General features: G+C 33.9%; 1 protein-coding gene and 1 non-coding gene across 2 annotated transcripts; both read right to left on the bottom strand.

The window, feature by feature from the left end:
- Positions 1 to 3,762: 3,762 nt before the first annotated feature.
- Positions 3,763 to 3,869, bottom strand: LOC136224979 (small nucleolar RNA R71). The gene has a single exon (XR_010686721.1). It is a non-coding gene; the product is annotated as a small nucleolar RNA R71 (small nucleolar RNA).
- Positions 3,870 to 19,783: 15,914 nt separating this feature from the next.
- Positions 19,784 to 21,236, bottom strand: LOC136224706 (protein FAF-like, chloroplastic). The gene is made up of 2 exons (XM_066013114.1): positions 21,099 to 21,236; positions 19,784 to 21,025 (listed from the first exon to the last, which is right to left on the bottom strand). The coding sequence occupies exon 2, from the start codon at positions 21,015 to 21,017 to the stop codon at positions 19,992 to 19,994; it is 1,026 nt and encodes a 341-aa protein (XP_065869186.1). The 5' UTR covers positions 21,018 to 21,025; positions 21,099 to 21,236; the 3' UTR covers positions 19,784 to 19,991.
- Positions 21,237 to 23,287: the final 2,051 nt, after the last annotated feature.

Genomic DNA, 23,287 nt, shown 5'->3' with positions numbered 1-23,287 from the left:
ATTTTGATAGAACTAATAGATAGAAATCAAGGAGATAATTTGCTATCGGATTCATCGGTAAATGAATTGTAATAAATTTATACGGCTAGTTGTGGTAAGAATATAATAGGTCACACACTAACTAAGAACCAAGGTCAAAATGTTAATTTTGGGATTGTTCCAATAGGAGAGAGAAAAGAGAAGAGTCAAATTGTATATATATTACGATTGAATTATTTAATTAATTTATAGTTTAATTATAATTAGATTATCATTATCTATAAATTAATTAAGTTAATTATAATCTAAATAGGAAATATAACTACTATTAGTATTTAGGAACTAACTATTATATATATATATATATATATATATTATAGTTATGAAGAATTAGTACGTGGTTTAGCTAAACCTAATATGATTAGGAGATGAATTAGCTAATAAAAATAAACCTGTATATATATAACCCCATCAGTCTTGATCACATGCACCTTAATGAGTATGTAGAATTTACTCATTTACCGTTAGATTTAGGTGTATTAGAATTCTAAGGTAGAGATTCAAAGCATCCTGAGGTTTAGATTTAATAAGCCTATATCTAATGGTGAATGAACAAATTCACTTGCTCATTAAGGTGCATGTGAAAATTCCTGATAACCCCATATGCTATGTATTTCTGCTAACTATTTTGAATGTACCTAGCCGAAATTCTTTAATTATTAAGCCTAATTTTCTCTCTCAATCACTTAATTAAAACAAATATTTTAATTTCGGGTTTTGCTTTTCATTCGACGTTTGTGTGGACTTTTTTAGAGGCAATCTATTTTGGTTTCTAAACGAAGTTGATCAAGTTCGTTCAAGCTTTTGTGGTATGCTACATCAATAGTAGATCACTTCAAAAAGGTAAATTGTTTATACTTTTTGAACCGTTTTGATATTATTGTCGAACAACGAAGGTAAAAAGTTCACCGGGTTAAGGATATAGTTATAAAATTTTAAATATTCCACTGCGTAAACTATTTCCAAACAAGAAGTTTATGAACATGTGGTAGAAATTCTTTATTTTCTTAAAGAACCTTGAGCCTTATTTTTATCTGAAAACTCATGCCACTTAGGTTGTCTTTTTACAAAAACAAACTTACTAATTTTGAACAAGTGATAAGAAGTTATTTGGTTATTCATATAAGGACCTTATGATAAGCCCAAAATATACCTAAAATAGCATGCATAAATATATCAATTTTATGTGAAAATGTGTTAATTATATTAGTTTGGAAAGATTTTACGTTGGTATTTGTTACTTGTATGCAAGGTGTTAATTATTTGAAAAAATCTAAATAGGAGCTAAAATGAGTAATAAATCAAGTTTTCAGTGAAAGACGCGTACGAGATTTAGAGGCCGCGCTAGAGATTCAGCAAACAAAACTAAGGAAAGAAAAGCAACTCTCTATCGCGACCGAGATTCTATAAATCTCGATCGCGACACGCGTCTGGTAGCACCAAAAACGTGTAGTTCGTCCACTCCTCCTTACTCCCTAAGCCGCGACAGAGATTTCAAGAATCTCTACAGAAACATCAACTCAATTCAACATATTTTACATGTTTTAAATTCCAAGTGATGCATCCTTTCATCCGGATAGAGGCGACTCTTCACCAACGAATACGTCCCTTCAACACACCTCTTGAACAATTAAATAGAGGAGATTTTCATAATTCAATGTTGGATATTCTAGTTTTATAATTTTGTTAGAAACATACTTGTTATACAAGTTGTGCAATAGTTAGATACAAGTTACAAATTTTATAGTTTACATTAGAGTTTTCTTTGAAGATGAGCTTATGCTCTGTAGTGACCTATCCAGTGCTATTTTGAGGATTCAGTGAGAGGACCCAGTGTAGGAGGCGTCCCAAGGTCTGACAAGCCTACGAAGTTGAGGATTTTGTAAATCTCGATTGCGACCCGCGTCAAGTAGCACCAGAAACGCGCAGTTCGTCCACTCCTCCTTACTCCCTAAGCTGCGATAGAGATTTCAAGAATCTCTACAGAAACAGCAACTCAATTCAGCATATTTTACATGTTTTAAATTCCAAGTGCGCATCCTTTCATTCGGATAGAGGCGACTCTTCACCAACGAATACGTCCCTTCAACACACCTCTTGAACAATTATAAATAGAGGAGATTTTCATAATTCAATGTTGGATATTCTAGTTTTATAATTTTGTTAGAAACATACTTGTTATACAAGTTGTGCAATAGTTAGATACAAAATACAGATTTTATAGTTTACGTTAGAGTTTTCTTCAAAGACAAGTTTATGCTCTGCAGTGACCTATCCGGTGCTATTTCGAGGATTCAATGAGAGGACCTTGTGTAGGAGGTGCCCCAGGGTCTGACAAGCCTACGAAGTTGAGGAAAGGATTGACAACCCGGAACTCAATTAGGTAAAATGCTATCCAAGCTTCTTCTTCTCTGTTAACTTGTGACGTTTCAATTCAAACTAATAAAATATCTTTTTAATACAATTCCATTTTTACTGTTGTTTATTTAAAGTTTGATCTAACCGATATTCTTTAAGTAATCTAATTGGTGTTTTCATGCAAACATTTATAAATAAATTTGGTATTTCCCATTCAAACTTTGTTGAACACTTAAGCAAATTCGGATTTATATTTGGTCATTGTGTTACCCCGAATAATCGAATTTTAGATTCCGAATTTGATTAAGGTTTTCATCTTAGGCCGACAGGAAAGATTGATAACAGTTCAAAGCCTATTAAATTGAATTAATTGATAATTTGTTACATCTTTCTAAACGAACCAAAGTTATAAGTTGTGTTTTCGCTTAGTATAAATAAGCTTTGGAATTCACTCTAATCTAAACATACTTTCTATAAATTATAATCTTAACTATAACCAAAATTTGAATCAGAATCCATACTCTTTAAACCATTTAACGATTTTTCTATTAACCCCGAGAAAACGAATTTAATCAGAATTATAAGTTTTTATTATAAAAAACGTTCCCTGTGGGATTGATATCTTTTTATTACTACAAGCGAAACCGTGCACTTGTGGAAATCGCTCAATAAGTTTTTGGCACCGTTGCCGGGGAAGACCAATTTGATTTTTTTTAATTATTTTTTTGTATTTTATTCCGAATCTTGGTTTATAGATACTTATACTTATATTTATATTTTTTAATTATATTTACTTACAAATTTGATTTTTTTTCAATTTTTTTGAAGGTAATTTCAATTCGTGTGTGTAATTTCTGTTCATGTGCAGTACTAGAAGTTCGGACATTCAACCAAAATCACTTGATCCTGAAATTGAGAATACGCTAAAGAAAAATAAAAATAATAAAAAGAAAAAGAATAAAGAGACGCAAAATCAAGAACCACAAGTAGTAGAAATGCGAGAACGCCCTAGACTTATGGATTACATTACACCAGGGGTTAACGGAGTTACTAATAGTGTAGTTAGATCCCAAATTAATGCACACCAGTTTGAGATAAAATCAGCATTATTGAATATGCTACAAAACAGTGTTACTTTTTATGGATTGCCTAACAAAAATCCAAACGCCCATTTGACTAACTTTTTTGAGATTTGTGACACCTTTAAAATTATAGACGTTTCTGCCGAAGCAGTCAAACTTCGCCTTTTTCCTTTCACATTGAAGGACAGGGCTTAAAGTTTAGTTGAATTCTTTGCCGATCGGAACAATCCAAACTTGGAACCAACTAGCCCAAGTATTTCTATCCAAATATTTTCCCCTAGCAAAAATCATTAAAGAGATTACATAATTTACACAACATGAAAATGAAACCTTGTATGAAGCATGGGAACGCTTCAAAGAACTTCAACGTTTATGCCCACACCATCATTTACCTAATGAACTTTTAATGCAAACCTTTTACAATGGTATAAATCCTACCACAATGGGTTCAGTAGATGCTATGTCGGGAGGTTTATTTATGAAGAAGACATCTGCTGAAGCAAAAGACTTTTAGAGGAAATGGCTATTAACAGTAGCATGTGGCCTACAGAACGTGCACAAACACCGGTTACTCCAAAACCATCATCCTCAACTTCGTCATCTGTTAAAGGTATAATTAATCTTGACCCTATAGCGATGTCACAAGCACAATTTTTCGCACTTTCGCATAAAATTGATAAACTTATGACACCGTGTGATGTTAATGGAAACCCCATCCAAGATGAAATGGATTGTAGTGGTACGGATGAGGTAGAACAGGTAAATTTTGTCCAAGGAAAGAATTGAATCAATAACCAGTATTCGAACACCTATAATCCCAGATGGAGAAATAACCCAAATTTTAATTGGAAAGAGAATAATAATACTAATGCCAATCAAGATAGAACTAATAATTATCAAAATCAATCAAGAGATTCTATTGGCACACTTTCTTCCAAAATTGATAAATGTATTGATGTTATTGGTGGTAAGATGAATAATCATGATGAAAATTTTAAACGTATTGAAAATAAGTTTGATCAATTGTTTAAGAACCACTCATCTAGCATCCATAATTTGGAAGTACAAAGTGGACAAATTGCCAAGTCAATTCCATCCCGCAAGGAGGGTAGCCTTCCTAGCCATACGGAAGAAAATCCTAAAGAACAAGTTAAGGCTATAGCTCTTAGATCGGGAAAACATTATTTAGGTCCGAAAATGCCCGGAGATGTTACTAACATTTTGCAAGGAAAAGATTTGACAACCAAGTCCAAAGAAGTGAATGAAAATTCAAAGAGTTCGCCCAAAGAAGCTAATGCAAGTGCATTTCAGCCAAAACCTACTTTTCCACAAAAAGTCTGGAATAAGGACTATGATAAACAACTTTTAACATTTCTAGATAAACTTAAGAATTTGCATATTAATTTAACGTTTATGGATGCGATAACTCAGATTCCTAACTATGGCAAGTTTTTGAAAGATTTAATATCTAAGAAAATAAGTTGGGAAGGTATTTCATCTATAGCTTTAACTGAAGATTGTAGTTTAATTGTGTCGAGTCATATGCCCACTAAGTTAAAAGACCCAGGATGTTTTACCATTCCTTGTAAATTGGGAGATATTGAATTTCCAAGTTGTCTTTGTGACTTAGGTGCAAGCATTAACTTAATGCCATTGTCAATATTTAAAAAGTTAGGTCTAGAAGAAGACATTAAACGAACTAATATAGTTTTGTAATTAGCGGATCAAACCACTAAGAAACCATATGGTATAATTGAAGACGTTTTAGTAAAAGTCGATAAATTTATTTTTCCTACCGACTTTGTGATACTCGACTTTGCATATGACGTTAATTGTCCATTAATTTTTGGTAGACCGTTTATGAATACGGGACGTGCATTAGTCGATGTATCCGAAGAAAAAGTAATTTTGAGAATAGGTGAGGATGAAATTGATTTTAATATGAATAAAGCTATGAAATATCTTATGGAAAAGTTTGTTTGTATGAAACTTGATTTGGTTGATGAATGTGTTAATGATATTGTTAAAGAGGAAAATGTTATAGAACCAATAATTGAAGAAGAAATGGAAGATAAGGCTCCAGAGCCTTTGATTCGTGATGATGGACCAATACCACCCTCAATTTTAAAACCACCGAAATTAGATTTAAAAGAATTGCCCAACCATTTGAGATACGCTTTTCTAGGTGAAGGCGATACTCTACCTATTATTATCTCTAACAAATTAACTAATGAACAAGAGACGAGTTTAAAAGAAATTGTTAGAAATAGGATAGGAAGTATAGGTTGGCAAATTTCAGACCTTAAGGGAATTAACCCTAGCATTGTTATGCATAGGATTCATTTAGAAGAAGGAAACCCTCCTAAAGCAGATAGACAAAGACGACTAAATCCGAACATGAAAGAAGTAGTGAAAAATGAAATTACAAAACTTTTGGATAACGGAATTATCTATCCAATTTCGGATAGTGAATGGATTAGTCCGATCGATTGTGTACCTAAGAAAGGAGGTATGACCGTAGTTAGAAATGATGAAGGAGAGTTAATACCTACACGAACCACCACAGGTTGGAGGGTTTGTATAGATTATAGGAACCTAAATACGGCAACTAGGAAAGATCATTTTCCTATTCCTTTTATTGATCAAATGATCGAAAGGATAGCCGGACGTGCATTTTATTGTTTCCTAGATGGGTATTCCGGATTTTTCCAAATGTATATTTACCCGGATGACCAAGATAAAACTACCTTCACATGTCCCTATGGAACTTTTGCTTATAGAAGAATGCCCTTTTGGTCTATGTAATGCACCTGGAACGTTTCAACGTTGTATGACTGCTATTTTTAACGATTTTATTGAAGATATCATGGAAGTATTCATGGATGATTTTTCCATATATGAAGATTCTTTTGATGCATGTTTACAAAACTTAGATAAAGTGTTGTCTAGATGTGAAGAGACAAACCTAGTACTTAATTGCGAAAAATGTCATTTCATGATCGATGAATGAATTGTTTTAGGACATAAAATTTCTAAAAAAGGATTGGAAGTGGATAGAGCGAAGACTTCGGTGATTGAAAATTTACCCCCACCAACCACGGTTAAGGGGTAAGGCCATTTTTAGGACACACAGGTTTTTATAGAAGGTTTATACAGAACTTTTCTGTAATTGTCAAGCCACTTACTAATTTACTTATGAAAGATGCTCCTTTTGACTTTAATAAGGATTGTTTGCAAGCCTTTAATACATTGAAAACTGCTTTAGTTAGTGCACCCATAATTGCTAAGCCCGATTGAGATTTACCTTTTGAAATTATGTGTGATACAAGTGATTTAGCCGTAGGATGTGTATTAGGTCAAAGGAAAGATAAAAAAAAACTCCATGTCATATATTATACAAGTCATACTTTATCCAGTGCTCAATTAAATTATACAACAACCAAAAAAGAAATGATAGCGATTTTTTGCATGTGATATAAGTTTAGATCATACTTGTTAGGGTCTAAAGTCATCATTTACACCGATCATGTTGCTTTGAGGTATTTGTTTGCTAAGAAAGATGCAAAACCGCGTCTTATTAGGTGGGTTTTATTGTTGAAAGAGTTTGATATTGAAATAAAAGATAAAAAGGGAGTCGAGAATCTTATCGCCAATCATCTATCTAGACTTGAAGATGAAAATGGTCCCATTGGTGAGACTGTAGGCATATGAGATGATTTCCCTGATAAACATCTCATGCAAGTAAAAAGTCTAATAACATCATGGTATGCGGATATAGCTAATTACCTTGCTGTAAATATAGTTCCCGATGGGTTGAATTTCCAGCAAAAGAAGAAATTCTTTTCAGATGTTAAAAAATACTTTTGGGAAGATCCATTCTTGTTCAAAATGTGTGGTGATGGCATGCTTAGGAGATGTGTTAGTGAGTCAGAATATTATTCTATTATGTTTGCATGTCATGCAAGCCCTTATGGAGGTCATAACGGTGCAAGTAAAACAGTTGCAAAGGTATTAGAATGTGGATTCTTTTGGCCTACTCTGTTTAAAGATGTTTGTTTGTTTATTAATCATTGTCATAAGTGTCAAAGAGCAGGAAATTTAGGCAAGAAAGATGAAATGCCCCTGAAGAGCATATTGGAGGTTGAAATCTTCGATGTGTGGGGAATTGACTTTATGGGTCCTTTTCCTCCTTCTTTTGGCAAAAATTATATTTTAGTGGTCGTAGACTATGTTTCAAAGTGGGTTGAAGCAATTGCAACCCCGACTAATGATGCTAAGGTAGTTGTTAAGTTTTTAAACAAGATATTTTGTCGATTTGGAGTCCCTAAAGCAATAATAAGCGATGGAGGTAATCATTTTATTAACAGAAGGTTTAAATCGCTTATGAAGAAATACGGAGTACATCACCGCGTATCTACTCCATACCATCCTCAAACGAACGGTCAAGTAGAAATTTCAAATAGGGAACTCAAGTGGATATTAGAGAAAACAGTTTCATCTTCTAGAAGAGAATGGTCTCACAAACTTGACGATGCGCTATGGGCATACCATACTGCATTTAAAACACCTATAGGAATGACACCATATAGATTAGTCTATGGTAAAGCTTGTCATTTACTGGTAGAATTAGAGCATAAAGCATTTTGGACAATTAAAACCCTTAATTATGATTTACAAAGTGCAGGTAAAAAGCGTTTGTTCGATTTAAATGAATTGGATGAGTTACGTTTCTTATCCTATGAAACCGCTAAGATGTATAAAGAGAAAGTGAAAAAATGGCATGATGCTAGAATTAAGGTAAAAACTTTCAAGATTGGAGATAAAGTTTTACTTTTCGATTCCCGATTGAGGTTGTTTCTAGGTAAGCTTAAGTCTAGATGGATGGGACCATTTTTAGTTACTAATACGTTTGATCATGGAGCTTTGGAATTGGAAAATTTCTAGGGAAAACGATTCAAGGTTAACGGTAATCGTTGTAAGATTTATTATGATGGAAATCCAATCCAGGTAATCGAACTTGTGGAATATTTAGATGTTCCTTGAGGTTTCTTGAGGAATTATTTTCATATTTTAGTTTTTAGTATTTAGTTTTTACATTTTCGTTTTTAGATAGATAAAAAAATATATAATAAAATAATAAATTTTGATCATTAAAAAGATATTTAAATAAATATGTTTTGTTTCTTAAAATATTTGTAGTTAATTAGATTTTTTTTTAGATTTAAGAATCTCCATTGAATTAAATTTAGGTGAAATTATATCAAACGTTGAGTTTCTATTTGTATAGAGATTTTAAAAATCTCAGCAGTGACTTTTGTTTGAAATTTTATGGGTTTCTGCTCACGCAGAGATTATTAAAATCTCAACTGAGATTTTTTAAGTTCTTAAGTAAGTTTCTGCTAATGTAGAGATTTAGGAAAGTCCAGCACGCAACTCTTTGCTAGTGAGCAAAGCGTGTCGCGACCGAGATTCCCAGAATCTCGACCACGACACGTGTTATTCCTACGCTGGTGAGTTTGTTTTCTCCTCTTTCCTTTTTCTCACATGAATTAATTTCATAATTTCAAGTTATTTTTCACCAAAAGGCACCAATAGGCACCTTTTCATTTTAAAAAGTCATGATTTTTTAGATTAAAAATCTATAAATTAAATTTCTCTACAGATTTTTCATATCTTTTCATCTATCTTCAGAATTTCTGAATTCTCTGTTTTAATTTTCTCAAGTTTTTAACCACAAAGAATTTACTTAATCATGACTCCTTCTCCAAAACAATTGAAGAAATGTAATCCCACTCGCGGAAAGCGTGTTGACATCTCAGCACGTTATGGTGTGTGGTTCCCTATTTCCAACGAAGATAAGGGATGGCGTTATTTGCACTTCCGCTATGTTATGTCCTGTGGCATGATGTACATGGACGAGTTCTTGAATGATGAACTCGGTATCAGCGGAGATATAAACCGTTATCTTGACAATTTAGGATGGACAAAGTTTTCGTCCATGCATTTCCCAATTATAGGAAATTGGGCAGTAGAGTTCTTTTCAATAGTTCGATTCATCGACAAGCGGCGAGTTCGTCTCAGTTTTCGCGATAATGGAAGAGAATTTACATTCGGTTATCCCGAATTATATGCATAGTTTGGTTTTCCACCATGAGATACATCAAATATCCATCATGGTAGAGATATGACTTCTGGAGATATTTGGAGGATGTTGACAGGATTGTGGTGTTTTAATCCACATCTTGCGTTAAATAAATTGATTAATTCCAACTCCATCTTATATCTCCATAAGTATCTCTGTTACAGTATTTTTGGACATGTTTATGGAAATGTAGTCCGTGACACATATTTATATGTTTTAGGAGATGTACTTCAAGGTAATGTTGTGGATTCATCGAAAATTTTGATGGAAGGTTTGATATCTACTTCACGTTCGAAGAATAAGAAAGTTGGGTGTGAGAATTTAGTTTGTGGAATTATTCCTCCAATCTCCGTTCCTTGGAGCAAGAATGAACCATTTTCCGTCCTTGATTTCGAGTTCTTGGAGAGCGAAGGACTTGTCAAATGAGAATTTCGTCTTGGTCCGCGGTTTCTTTCTCAACAAGAGAGACAGTTAACAGTTCAAGTAAAAATGAACCGGGCGCAAGCACGAGAAATTACCATCCATAGAGATGAAGTTTAGATTTATTTTTGTTTTGATTGTGTTTAAATGTGTTCATGAATAAATGTAAATATGTTTTGATGTTTAGTTTACATATTTTTTGCTTTTATGAAGTGTATATACGTTCCAATTAATAAAATCATATTTTTATGAATATTTAGTTTAAGGAAAGCCCTTAAGGCTAACTTTTTATTTAATTTTTCAGTTTTGATTTTAAGTTTTTCAGGTATTAAAAATCATTAAAGGAACATTAGTGCAAGAAGAAAATTAATTTAACAAGTTGAAATTGTCAAAAAATAGAGATTTTGGTGTACAGCTCGAAAATCTTTGTTGAGATTTCCAAAATCTCTGGTCGACCAGCAAGCAGGAAAAATCAGGAAGAATTTTTCTCCCTGAAAAATGTCTGTCGCGACCGAGATTTTGAGAATCTCGATAGCGACACAGTGATTTAAGGTCGAAAATTGGCTTAAATCCTTCATCTATGCCTATTCCAACTTCAAATCAAAAACCTTTTCTTCTTCCATACTAATTACACATCAATCACCTTTAAATACACCTCACTTTTAACCAATCAATACACTTCTCTCTTCCCCAAAATTAGATTTTTTTCTTCCCCATATATCTTTTCCCTATTCATCTTCTTCCCCAAACACAAACCATACCCTAAACCTTCCATATTTTTCAAATTTTCTCACCTCTCTCTATTTTCTCTCAAGAACAAATTTTTCAACCATGCCTAAACACAAGAAGGTTGAACACAAAAATCCTTCCACCTCAGAAAATCGGTTACGGGTCTAGTATGGAGCGACTTTCGACATCTATTCGAAAGTGGAAGGAAGGCACTATCGACACTTTTCCAGTTCTAAGATCATATTCACCAACATGCTCTTCCTCGATTTTGACATGGTGAGTGGTTTTTCCTTTTCCATAAGGATAAATGAATTTCTTCGAGTTTTAGGTTGGGAGAGATTTGCTAGTATGCGTTTCCCACATAGTGAAACAGATATTATTGAGTTTTTGGTCCCTTTGGACTATGATAAAAAGAATGGGAGAATTTCTTTTAGGAATTTGGGTAGAACTTTTCATGTTGGCTATGAAGAGATGGGCAGGTGGTTTGGATTCCCTACACGTAATTTTTATGTTAAGCCTAAGAATTTTCAAACCAACCCGGTTTGGAGATCTTTGACGGATTTGGATAATTTTTGTCCAAAAAATACTTCTAGCAAGCTTATTAAGGATAATTGTGTTTTCCTATTTCACAAGTTTTTATCCTATTCACTTTTTGGGAGAGTTGAAAGGTCAAAGGTTCAAAGTCGGGATTTGTTTGTGTTGGATTGTATTTTCAAGGGTTTAGTGGTGGATAGTATTTGGATGATCTTTGATAATTTGCACCGAGCCTCCGTTTCGACCAATAAGCAAGTTCCTATGGGTAATTTTATTACCGGTATTGTTTTAGGAGCTACGGGTGGTTTGGCGGATTTCCAATCCCTCCCTCATAATTTTGGTTTTCCTATGTTGAATTATGCAGTACTTCAGCAGGCAAATTTGGTACTTAACCAAGGACCGCCTACTTTTAGATCATATGAGGCTAGAACTAGGAGTTTTTCTGCTAGTTCGGGTGGCGGTGCTACTAGTTCACATGGTCAGGGAGCTCAAGAGGAGGATGATGAGGAGGATGAGGAGGAGGAAGAAGCGGATGTTGGTGGAAATGAAGAGAGGCAAGAAGAGGAGGCACCACGTGAAGACGTTGGGGCCAATGTTGATGAAACGGTAGGTTGGCAACGTGTCTTGGATCAAGTCAATGCCAACAATGGCCAAATGAATTTGAGGATTGATGAAATGGATGAAAATATCCATGGTTTGCGAAGGGAGCACAAATCCACTCGAAGTCAGTTATTATCATATTTCCACCGTCAAAGAGTCGTGATGACACCATCTCCACCGGATTCTCCATCTTGTTGATAGGTTTTATCTTTCCTTAATTTTTAGTTTATTTCTATTTTAATTTTATGCTTGTTTGTTTCGTACAACTTTATTTCGGTTTATTTAATTTCGTACTCTATCTATTTATGATTTATCAATTTTTGCACCAATGAGGACATGGTCCAATTTAAGTGTATGAGTCGATATTTCATTTACTTATTTTTCGACCACGAATGAATGTTTATTTTAAGTACGAATGCTACTTCATAAATATAGATAATGCTAAAAAAATGATGATGAATTTTATCGTAATAAATTTTTTTATAATAACATATGCTTTAAGAGGTTATCAATATATTAGAAATAGTTAAATATTTCTATAAGGGCAATCAAATATTGAATGTTATTACAAATCTTCGAAACAATTTTATAAAGAAAACGTCTCGAGTGAATGTATATAAGTAATAAATTCTTTATTTTGATCTTTCTCTTATATTATGCCAATGCATGATAAATATAATTCTTATTTCTATTTTTCAATTAGGTTTATAAGCATTAATCAAACTGACATTTTTTAGCTTTTGCTTGGTTTGATTCTGTCTTACTTTAAAACCGATCGAAGTTTTTAGGGAAACTATAGCCATAACACATGTTGATTTTAAGTCAATATAGGATGAAAGAACTATTTTCTTTCCCATGTTAAATTTTATAACTCATATTAATTATTAATTAGATTAAGTAGTCGTATTCTTAACTTGTGGCCACGATTGCGACTACCCATGTCATAGTCGATGTATGAAAGGGAAGCAAAATAAATAAAACGGTACTTTTGGCCACGGTTGCGACCACCCTTATCACGATCGAGGTATGAAAGGAACGTTAAAGTAATAAATTAAAATAACGTGTCTAAAGTTTAAAGTCACGGTTGCATCCACCCATGGCATGGTCGGGACCTTTTAAACGGACACAAAATAAAAATATTTATAAAGTCACGGGCGTGACTAGCAAATAAGTTAACAAACAAACCTAAATTCATATTTATATATTTATTTTGGGAAAAGAAAATTTTGTGCTTAGAAATGCCTTGAGACCGAAGATCAAAAACATACGTGCTTTCGCCCGTCCCGAATGCTTCATTATAAAAATTACAATACAGGACAGATGATAATCACTTTAATCGTAGCTAGTTTGATGTTTTGCGTATAAATTACCTTATGAGATTTATCTTTTGGTTTAACTGATTTAAAAAAAATTATGTGGAAATGTATTCTATTTTTAAAAGATCTTTTGAAGGATAAATTCAGTGGTAATTTTGCTCGGGACTAGCAAAAACTTAAGTGTAGGAGATTTGATAAGCCCATAATATACCTAAAATACCATGCATAAATATGTCAATTTCATGTGAAAAATGTGTTAATTATATTATTTTGGAAATATTTTACATTGGTTTGTTACTTGTATGCAATGTGTTAATTATTTGGAAAAATCCAAATAGGAGCTAAAATGGAGCAAAAATGAGTAAGAAATCAAGTTTTCAGTGAAAGACGCGTACGAGATTCAGAGGCCACGCCAGAGATTCAGCAAACAAAACTAAGGAAAGAAAAGCAACTCTTTGTCGCGACCGAGATTCTGTAAATCTCGACCGCGACACGCGTTTGGTATCACCAGAAACGCGTAGTTCATCCACTCCTCCTTACTCCCTAAGTCGCGACAGGGATTTCAAGAATCTCTACAGAAACATCAACTCAATTCAGCATATTTTACATGTTTTAAATTCCAAGTGACGCATCCTTTCATCCAGATATAGACGACTCTTCACGAACGGATACGTCCCTTTAACACACCTCTTGAACAATTATAAATAGAGAAGATTTTCAGAATTCAATGTTGGATATTCTAGTTTTATAATTTTGTTAGAAACATACTTGTTATACAAGTTGTGCAATAGTTAGATACACGATACAGATTTTATAGTTTACGTTATAGTTTTCTTCGAAGACGAGTTTATGCTGTGTAGTGACCTATCCGGTGCTATTTCGAGGATTTAGCGAGAGGAACTAGTGTAGGAGGCACCCTAGGGTCTGACAAGCCTACGAAGTTGAGGAAAGGATTGACAACCCGTAGCTCAATTAGTTAAAATGAGTGACGTTTATGCTCTATAGTGACCTATCACGATCGTCCAAGCCTTGCTTTAAATTTCTCTACTGATCCATCAGGGTTCCTTTTGATGCGAAATACCCATCTTGATGTAATTGCCTTTTTCCCTTTAGGTAGAGTTGTTAAAACCCATGTGTTGTTATCTTCTAAGGCATTGAGCTCCAAATTCATAGCTTGAAGCCACCTTGCATCTATTGCTGCTTCCATATAATTCTTTGGCTCCTTTTCTTCTGCAATTTTAGCTTGAAAAGCAGCATAGAGAGGACTAACTAGTGGTAATGAACATAGCCCTGAAACTGTAGACTCTTTTACTATTGTTACAAAATTGTTGATCCAAGATGGTTTTTTGATTGCTCTGTGTGGCCTGTCATTGTAGGCACCAGCTGTTGTAGTTGGTTGAAGTGAAGAACCAATGGTAGGAGCTGAGGTACTTGTAGCATTATCTACATTTGAGTCATTTCCTGCATTTTTATCAAAAGGACCATGATTATTATTAGTGTTAGTTGGATAAGCCTCCTCATAATTATGAGATGGGGAAGGTAAGATGACATTATCATCATTTTTGGCTTCATCAATAACCAATGAAGGTTCTTCTTTGCCTGGAAAAATTCCTTCATGAAAAATTATATCCCTTGTAACTTGAATTTCTCCAGAAGTACAATTGTATACCACAAACCCCTTTTGGCCTCCTTTATAGCCTAAGAAGATTGCCTTTTGAGCTCTAGGCTCAAACTTATCCCTGCCAGGTTTGGTTATAGCTATGTAACAAAGACAACCAAAAACCTTAAGATTTGTGTAAGTAGGACTTCTGTTATGAAGCCTTTCAAAAGGTGTTTGCCATTGTAAACTTTCAACAGGCAAAAGATTAATGATATGTGTTGTTGCTATAATTGCCTCTCCCCAAAACTTGTTTGTCAAACCAGACTGAAAAAGTAAGGATCTTGCTACTTCAAGAAGGTGTTTGTGCTTTCGTTCTATAACTCCATTTTGCTGTGGAGTATATGGGCAAGATTTCTGATGTAAGATACCAAGATCACTGAAAATCCTTTGGTATGATTGACTGGTAAATTCAGTCCCATTATCACTCCTCATAACCTTAACTTTGCAAGAGAATTGATTTTGAACAAGTAATAGAAACTTATGCGGAGCTTCACTCACATCATCTTTGCTCTTTAACAAGATTGTCCATAAAGCCCTTGAATAATCATCGACAATGGTTAAAATATATTTAGCTCCTGTAGTAGAAACTCTATGGTAGGGACCCCAAATATCAGTATGCAGTAGATCAAAAGCTTTATTAGATGTAGATTGACTGTTTGGAAATACATTTCTGTGTTGCTTTACCAGAGGGAAAATAGTACAAACAGACAAATTATCCTTGTATTTCACTCCATCTACATGTTTCAATTTATTCCAAGAAACATGGCCTAACCTATAATGCCAAAGTAAGTTGTTATCCATTACAGATGAAAGAGAACTATTACCAGCAAACTGTGCTAATACTCCAGACTGGAAGGACATTTTAGTAAGAAGATACAACCCATTCTCCAAGTGTCCAATTCCCAGAACTTCCTTAGTCTTCTAGTCCTGTAGTACATATTTTCCAGGGAAAAAATTAACAATAATGCTTGTATCCTTTAACAATTGGCCCACTGACAATAAATTGTATTTGAATGAAGGTATAAGAAGCACATTAGTTAGTTTTAATTTGGAAGAAAAACTAACTGTTCCTATGCTTTGAACTTGCTTGTTACTACCATCTGGTAATGTGACTGATCTCACAGTAGACACATTTTCATAGCTATCAAACATATTTATATCACTACACATGTGACATGTTGCTCCTGAATCTACAATCCAAACATGATCACCAATTTGATGACTAGTTAGATGCACATTACCTGCAAATCCTAAAAAACAATTTGCCATGTCATTTGTAGCTTTGTTGTTTGTATACTTCTGAAATTCCCTCTGAAACATTTGTGAGAACAAAGCGGATTGATCTGGCCCTGGCCCTTCTTCAATATCACCAATGTCAGAACTATTTGCCAAATGAGCCTGTGCAGTAGACATTTTCCCTCCTTTCTTCTTTTGCTTGAACCAATCTGGATATCCCTTCAATTTGAAGCAATTTTCTTTCAAATGGCCTGGCTTCTTACAGTGTGTGCAAACCAAATCTTCTTTGTTCTTTCCTTCATCTGATGACCTGTTTCCAGCAGCCATAGTTGCAATTTCAATCTTGTCTGTTGCAGCACTGACATTTTGTTTCTGCCTTTCCATTTTCTGTATTGTGGCATAAGCCTTGTTCACAGATGGCAAAGCTCCATCATCAACAGTTAATCTCTAGCATGCTCAAACATATCATTCAAGCCCATAAGGAATTGCATCAAATGATCAACTTCAATCATTGCCATTACTTTCTTAGCAGCTTTTCCACACTCCTCACAAATAGGAATAGGATTGATTTCTGCTAAATCCTCCCAATACTTCTTCATTTTAGTGTAATATACACATACAGAGTAATTTCCTTGCCTAAGAGTGCTTAAATCTTTCTTGATTTGATAGATCAATGGTCCATTTGATTCACCATATCTCTCCTCTAATTCCAGCCATAATTCACGAGCTATTTTGCAATACAAGAACGATTCAACTAGATCCTTAGATAGTGAACCTAAGATCCAAGATAAGACCATATGATCGATCTTCTTCCATTTTTTATGTAAATCAACATTTGCTGGATCAGGTTCTATATCATCATGCAACACAAATTCTAGCTTATCTTTGGCAGAAAATCCAATCTTAATTGCTTTAATCCAAGACAAATAATTGCTAGGAGTTAAGGGAGCACTCACCAAGGAAAAACCTGGATGATGATCAGTATTAGGCAAATCCATGAAAGAAGATTCTCCTTCCGGATGAACATTAGAAGATCTTGCTCCAGATCCATTGTTGCGATGTTCATTGTTAGTTGCAGTGCGATTATCATTTGGATTCACCATTTCATCAATTTGATGGTCTTCTTCTTCTTCTTCAGCAAACAATGAAGCAAAGGTGTTTTTGCTGCAATTTCTTCCTTTCTGAACCATAAATCTTCTAGATTAATGCGGAATTTGCCCGGATTGGGTAAGGATTTTGAGAAATTATTGAGTGCCTGAGCTCTGATACCATGTACAGAACTAGAAGAATGGAAGTAGAAATGAAGAACAGAGAAAAGAAGAGAAAGTTGTATTGAATCTTCAAATGAATCGTATGAACAACATATCAATTACAATACAATACTTAGCTACTTATACAGGAAAGAGAAAGCTTAACTACTTGACTAACTGTCTAACAAACTTATAACAAAATGAATGGCAGCTGTACAAGAGCTGGTAATTGAGTGTTATAGGATACATTGTAAGCAATAGTGGTATAATTCTCTACACAAATGTTCTACTCATCCCTTAACTTGTCCAAATTGATCATTTTACTCCCTTTCCAACTCATCGAATGTTCTATTTACCCCATTAACTCCATAAAAGTGGTATTTCTCACTCATGATCATAGTGCAAAATTAATAAGACTTATTCAAATAAGTTTGAAAATATATTTTTTTTAATATCAACTTTTTTATTTTGTTTTAATTTGATAATTATATTGATCCTTCATGTGTTTATTACAATAATATTGTATTACAATAATTAGATAATCAAAATTTAACTAGCCAAAAAAGTTGAAACTAGAAAAAATAAATAAAAGATACAAATAACAAAAACATTAATATAAACAAGTTAAAAACATTATGTGTAAGGATAAGGTACCAAAATAGACCTGTGGTTTTTGGAAAAGTATCAATTGAGGTTCCAAGTACAAAATAACATCAATATAGGTTTAACGTTTAAAAAAGGTATCAATTTAGGCATCGATAACAGATTGTAAGGGGTGAGAAATACCATTTTTATGGAATTAAGAGGGTAAATAGACATTTTATGAGTTGGAGGGGTAAATGGACAAGTTGAGGGAGTGAAAAATACCATTGTTATGGAGTTGAAGGGGTAAATAGGCCATTCGATGAGTTGGAGGTAAAATGACCAATTTAGACAAATTAAGGAAGCTGGAGGAGCATTATGCCTAAATCGATCCCCAATGAAATCACTAGAGTTAGAGTTGCTATAACAATTATCTACCATCTTTCTTTAATTAAGAGAGGTGTTTGTTTTACTTTTTTCCATGTGTTATTTGCAGTTTGAGTCAAACAGGATGTATTAGACTGTTTGGTTATAAATCAAAAACAACTGCCGATTGTTATTTTATAGGCTACCAGCTGCTGTTTATCTTAGCAGGAAAGTGCTGCTTTTCTGTAGCTGCTATTATGGTTTGTATTTTTCTTTCTCAAATACTCTTCTAAAATTATCATAAAATATTATTTAGCTGTTTGACGTTTGGCTTTATATGCGAGAAAATAAATACTAATGAAAAATGATGAAAGGTATTTTAAAGGCAATTTTTTTTGAAGAGTAGTATATAGGTATTTCTTTTACCTTTTTACAATGGGTAAATAATTTATTAGTCCCACCTTTTTATATAACACAATGTTTAATTTCTTTATTTTAAAAAACACATTATAAAATCTCTATCTTTAAAGTCAATATTAATCATTTGGTCATTTGTCTATTTTTTTTTAGATTTTTAATCGAACATATTTTAGGTTTCAAGACAGACATAGTACGAAAAGACATATTACACTGTTATTCTTTGTCTGTTTATGCCACATATAACTGTTAAAAATCTTAGAAAAATAAACAGAATGACTAAATGATTAATATTGACAAAAGATATGGATTATATAATATGTTTTTCAAAATAGGGGGACTAAACAATATATTACGTAAAAAGATGAGACTAATAAATTATTTACCATTTTACATAGTTTGCTTATGACACATAGTTGACTTGAATTGCTTAAAAAGTTAAAATTACATATACTAATTTATTTAAAACATGTCCATATTAATTATTTTACATACTAACAATAACAAACCATTATAATTTTATCAAACACTAATAATTAAACATCAAATAAAACAAACCCACCAAAAGAGATGTATAAATGAATCTTGATAGGTTGGTGCTATGATGCCCACTTAATTATTGATATACAACTGGAAAAGCATACATGGTGGTCTATTAGAAAATGGATGTTTCAATCAAATGGGTATATATACGGTGGTATTATGCAAAACTTTATATAAAGTAGATATTACAATTTGGTTGTAAATCTTAGAAATAAACATGAGTTTGGACAGGACATGCTCCATTCTCAAATCTCATTGACTTACTGGAGGAGTATTTATTTACTCTATTTATTATTTATATTTTTCGCTTTAAAATGAAAGGTTTTAAATGTTTGATTAGACATCTCTTATTTATCTTTTATATATTTTATACGTGAAAAAATAGTTTTTTTTTTAAAAGCAGACAATCTCTCATTTTTAAAAAAGTAGATTTTTCTAACTGCAAACCGTAATAATAAACAGTAAACCGTACGGACTCAAAAAATTATATATATAAAAAAAACTCATCATATTTTAAAATTCAAGTTGAGATAAGACATTCCATTAAAAGTCAAAATGAAGATTTTGTGTGACCTTAACTAGTAACAGCAACGCACACTAATAATTACTAGATAAGAATTAAAAAAGAAAAAGGGTTGGTTATATAATAACGTAATTTCTCTTTGATGTTGTAAATCAAAGTAATAATTATTATCAATTGAAAAATGTTAGAAATGATCAAGTGGCAATGCAATAGGGGTCCCAAAAGAAAAGAGATCTCCTTGGTTCCTTGCATCCTTTAGATGATAAAGGAAGTAAGTAATTATTCCCTGTGAATACTAGTAATTCTTGCTTCTCATTTGATGGCTTTGCTTTCCAATAGTATTCATATGCATTTGAGATCATCCTAGCAACTGGCGGCCTCGGGGGAAGTGACTGCGTTAGGTTCTCTTGTTCATTATTATTGAACTTGTTAGACCAAGTCGGAGTCGGAGTCCTATTTGATAACACAACCGACTTATTCATCATTAATGCTAACCTATGAACATTCATCACTCCACCACTCAATTTCAATTTCGGAGCCTCCACCTCTTCGGATCTATCCATTACTTCTTCATTATTGATAAAAGTCAGAACAAGACGGCCGTCCTGACGTTCAGCTCGGAAGTTGTTCTGTGAAGGAACAGAGACAGCTTCAAGAACCAGCCGCCCATTATCACGCCGTGGCCGCATGTGGACCGATGCACCGTCGCCTCGAGATAGAGACGGAATCGGCGGAGGAAATGATCTTGTACTTGTACTAGTGGATATGGATTTCTTGTTGTACTCGGACTCGGACTTTGCAGACACTAGTTTCTCAGAAGAGAAGCCATCAGAGCCGGTCTCGGATCCGAGACTTTCTGTGCAAATATCGAGGCTTTTTCCAGTCAAAGAGCTTGCTGATCTTTTAACAAGAGGATGGACATAAGGAGTATGATTGTTGCATTCTTGTTTCTGCGATAACATTGAAGTCCATATATCAAACTGTTCAAGTTGTTGTTGTTGTTCAGAAAAGGAAACAGGAAACTCTTCAGAAGAGGCAATTTTCTTGAGGGGATGTTGAGACAGCCATTTCTTTGAGGACATATCAGCAGAAAGTGTTCTCCTAAGAGAAACAGCAGCTGATGATTTGCTTCTTTCAACAATACCCTGTTTCTTTATCACCATCACTTCTTCTTCTTCAAGAGATGAAGATAACCCAAAGCTCTTGCTAATTGATGACATCTTTTTACCTGTCAAAATGGATCATTTCAATCATTAACAACAACAAACTAAAAACCCAAATAAATAAGCAAACAAAAATACCTCAATGCAAAGCAACACAGCCACCAACAGAGGTCTGCAAAGAGACCCTACTGTAAATGGAGGGTGTGGTTCATGGCAATGGAAGGATGGATCAATGGGACTATTTGTACACCCCAAAAGCTTAATGGAACCTTGTCCAATGGGACCCTTTTCTACTTTCTTTCCCTTATCAGAAACAAAACGAATATTTTTTTACTTTTTTATTATTCAATCAAACATAAAATACTGTGTTTTGTCTATTCAAGAAAAAAATTGATTTACTTTCCTTCGTAATTATTTGTTTAAAAACTAAAAAAATCCACTAAACTTTTAACAACAACTTTTTTATATCTATATATTCCGTATTATTTTGTAACTGCAAAAATTAAATAAATTCTTCTAACCATTAAAATATAAATAAAATTAATAAACATATAACATAAAATAAAATTAAAATAAATTATTTTGTAAGGCCCGTTTTCTTTGCCCTGTCCGGGTCTTCATCTCCGTCTCCTCAACTAGGGTTTGGTTGGGTGAATCGTTTTTCTACCCAAGTGGATCTTTTACATGTAATTTCTTTGCTCTTCATCTTAGTTCTAGTGTCCCTTTTCCTTGTTCATTTGTTTTCCAATTTTACCAAAAATCAATATGAGTATTCCGATAGAAATCTATTTAGTAAAGTTAAACTAACTGAGACCGAAGATGTGAGCATAGAACTAGAAGCGGGGACCAAACATAAGGAAAAAGAGGCTGCAAATCCATGTCTTATTAGGAGAATCTTGTCCTGAAAACCCCTGAATTTGAAAAAAATGGCACATGCATTCCTCATTAGATGGAAAATTAGGGGATTCCAATTAAAGGATTTGGGTAATGGGTTGTTCCAATGTGATTTCGATTTTACGCAAGATAAGGAGAAAGTTCTGAATGAGGGACTGTGACATTTTGAAAGACAACTGGTCATTTGTCGTGAAGTAACTGATGATGTGCAATTGGAGGATTTAGACATGAATAGTTGTCAATTCTGGATTAGAATGGGTAATATGCCTTTGAATAGAAGAAACGAGAAATCAATTAGGTTGATAGCTTTTACAGTTGGTGAGATTTGCTTGATTGATCAGTGCAGTATTGGATCTTAGGGCTCATTTGTTCATGTTAGGGTAATGATAAATGTATCTAAGACATTGATGAAGGGGGTTAAAGTGAGAAACTCAAAAGGGATTGTGGTTTGAGTCCCTTTCATGTATGAACGACTTCCCACCTTCTGTTATTGGTGTGGAAAAATTGGACATATTAATATGAGTGTGCATATCTCCTAGAATATTTTGAAGGAGATGAGTGGTCGTACGACATCAGCTTGCGTGCAACCCCGATCAAATTAAAAACAATCAAAATAGGTGCAGCTGGTGAATAAGTGGTGATGAAAGAATTTGAAATGAAAAGTAAAGAAATTAGGCAACAGATAACTGAAGACGAAAGAGAAATGGGAGACACGCGTGTTGGATACGTAACCCAAGGTGAAACGGTGCAATAGTTAACCATTGATAGATATGAAAAGCCACAGGGGGTGGCAAAAAATGTTATTCCCAAACACATTGCCCAGAGTTGTGTGACTTGTCCCCTTAGTGGAAAGTTGGACGCATAATTAACCAATGCTCGCACCAAAAAGACAAGGCAGAGTTCTGTTAATGGTTTGGGAATCCCACTGACCACTCAACAAACTAATTCTCATGTAACCCATGCCAACCCTAAAATCAGTGGTAAAGAGGCTATTTTAGATAGTGAAAACCACAAGGGTACCAATCCTAAAATACGCTTGAAAAACCAAACTCGAAAGCTCATTGTCATTACCAGAAGAAAATCAGATTTTGAGGATTGAGGACTTAATATGGATGGAGGCAAAAATAAAAGAAAACTTGAGGATGATATTGTAATGAAGGATGTATCTAGCAGAAAGGTTTCTCTAAAGAAGAGATTTCGAAGTGAGACGGATGGAATGGGATGTCCTATTTCCAAATTCAATGATCCAACATTTAGGTAGAGTTTGTTCAAACCATGCTCCTATAATGCTTGACACTGCATGTTTTGTTAGTACATGTGGACGCCCTTTTCGGTTTGAGGCTATATGGACCCGATATAACAGATGCTAAGAGATTATTAAAGCGGAATGGTCTTCATCTGGGGACGCATGCTTACAAGAGGCCCTAAGGAAA

This window comes from Euphorbia lathyris, chromosome 3 (genome assembly GCF_963576675.1).
Source record: "Euphorbia lathyris chromosome 3, ddEupLath1.1, whole genome shotgun sequence".
NCBI lineage: Eukaryota > Viridiplantae > Streptophyta > Magnoliopsida > Malpighiales > Euphorbiaceae > Euphorbia > Euphorbia lathyris.
Note: the sequence above shows the minus strand (reverse complement) of the source record. Positions and strands in the feature narration are given on the sequence as shown.

What these genes read in the sequence shown, in the direction of transcription:
- LOC136224706 (XM_066013114.1), bottom strand. Translation starts at nt 21,017, where the DNA reads ATGTCATCAATTAGCAAGAGCTTTGGGTTATCTTCATCTCTTGAAGAA.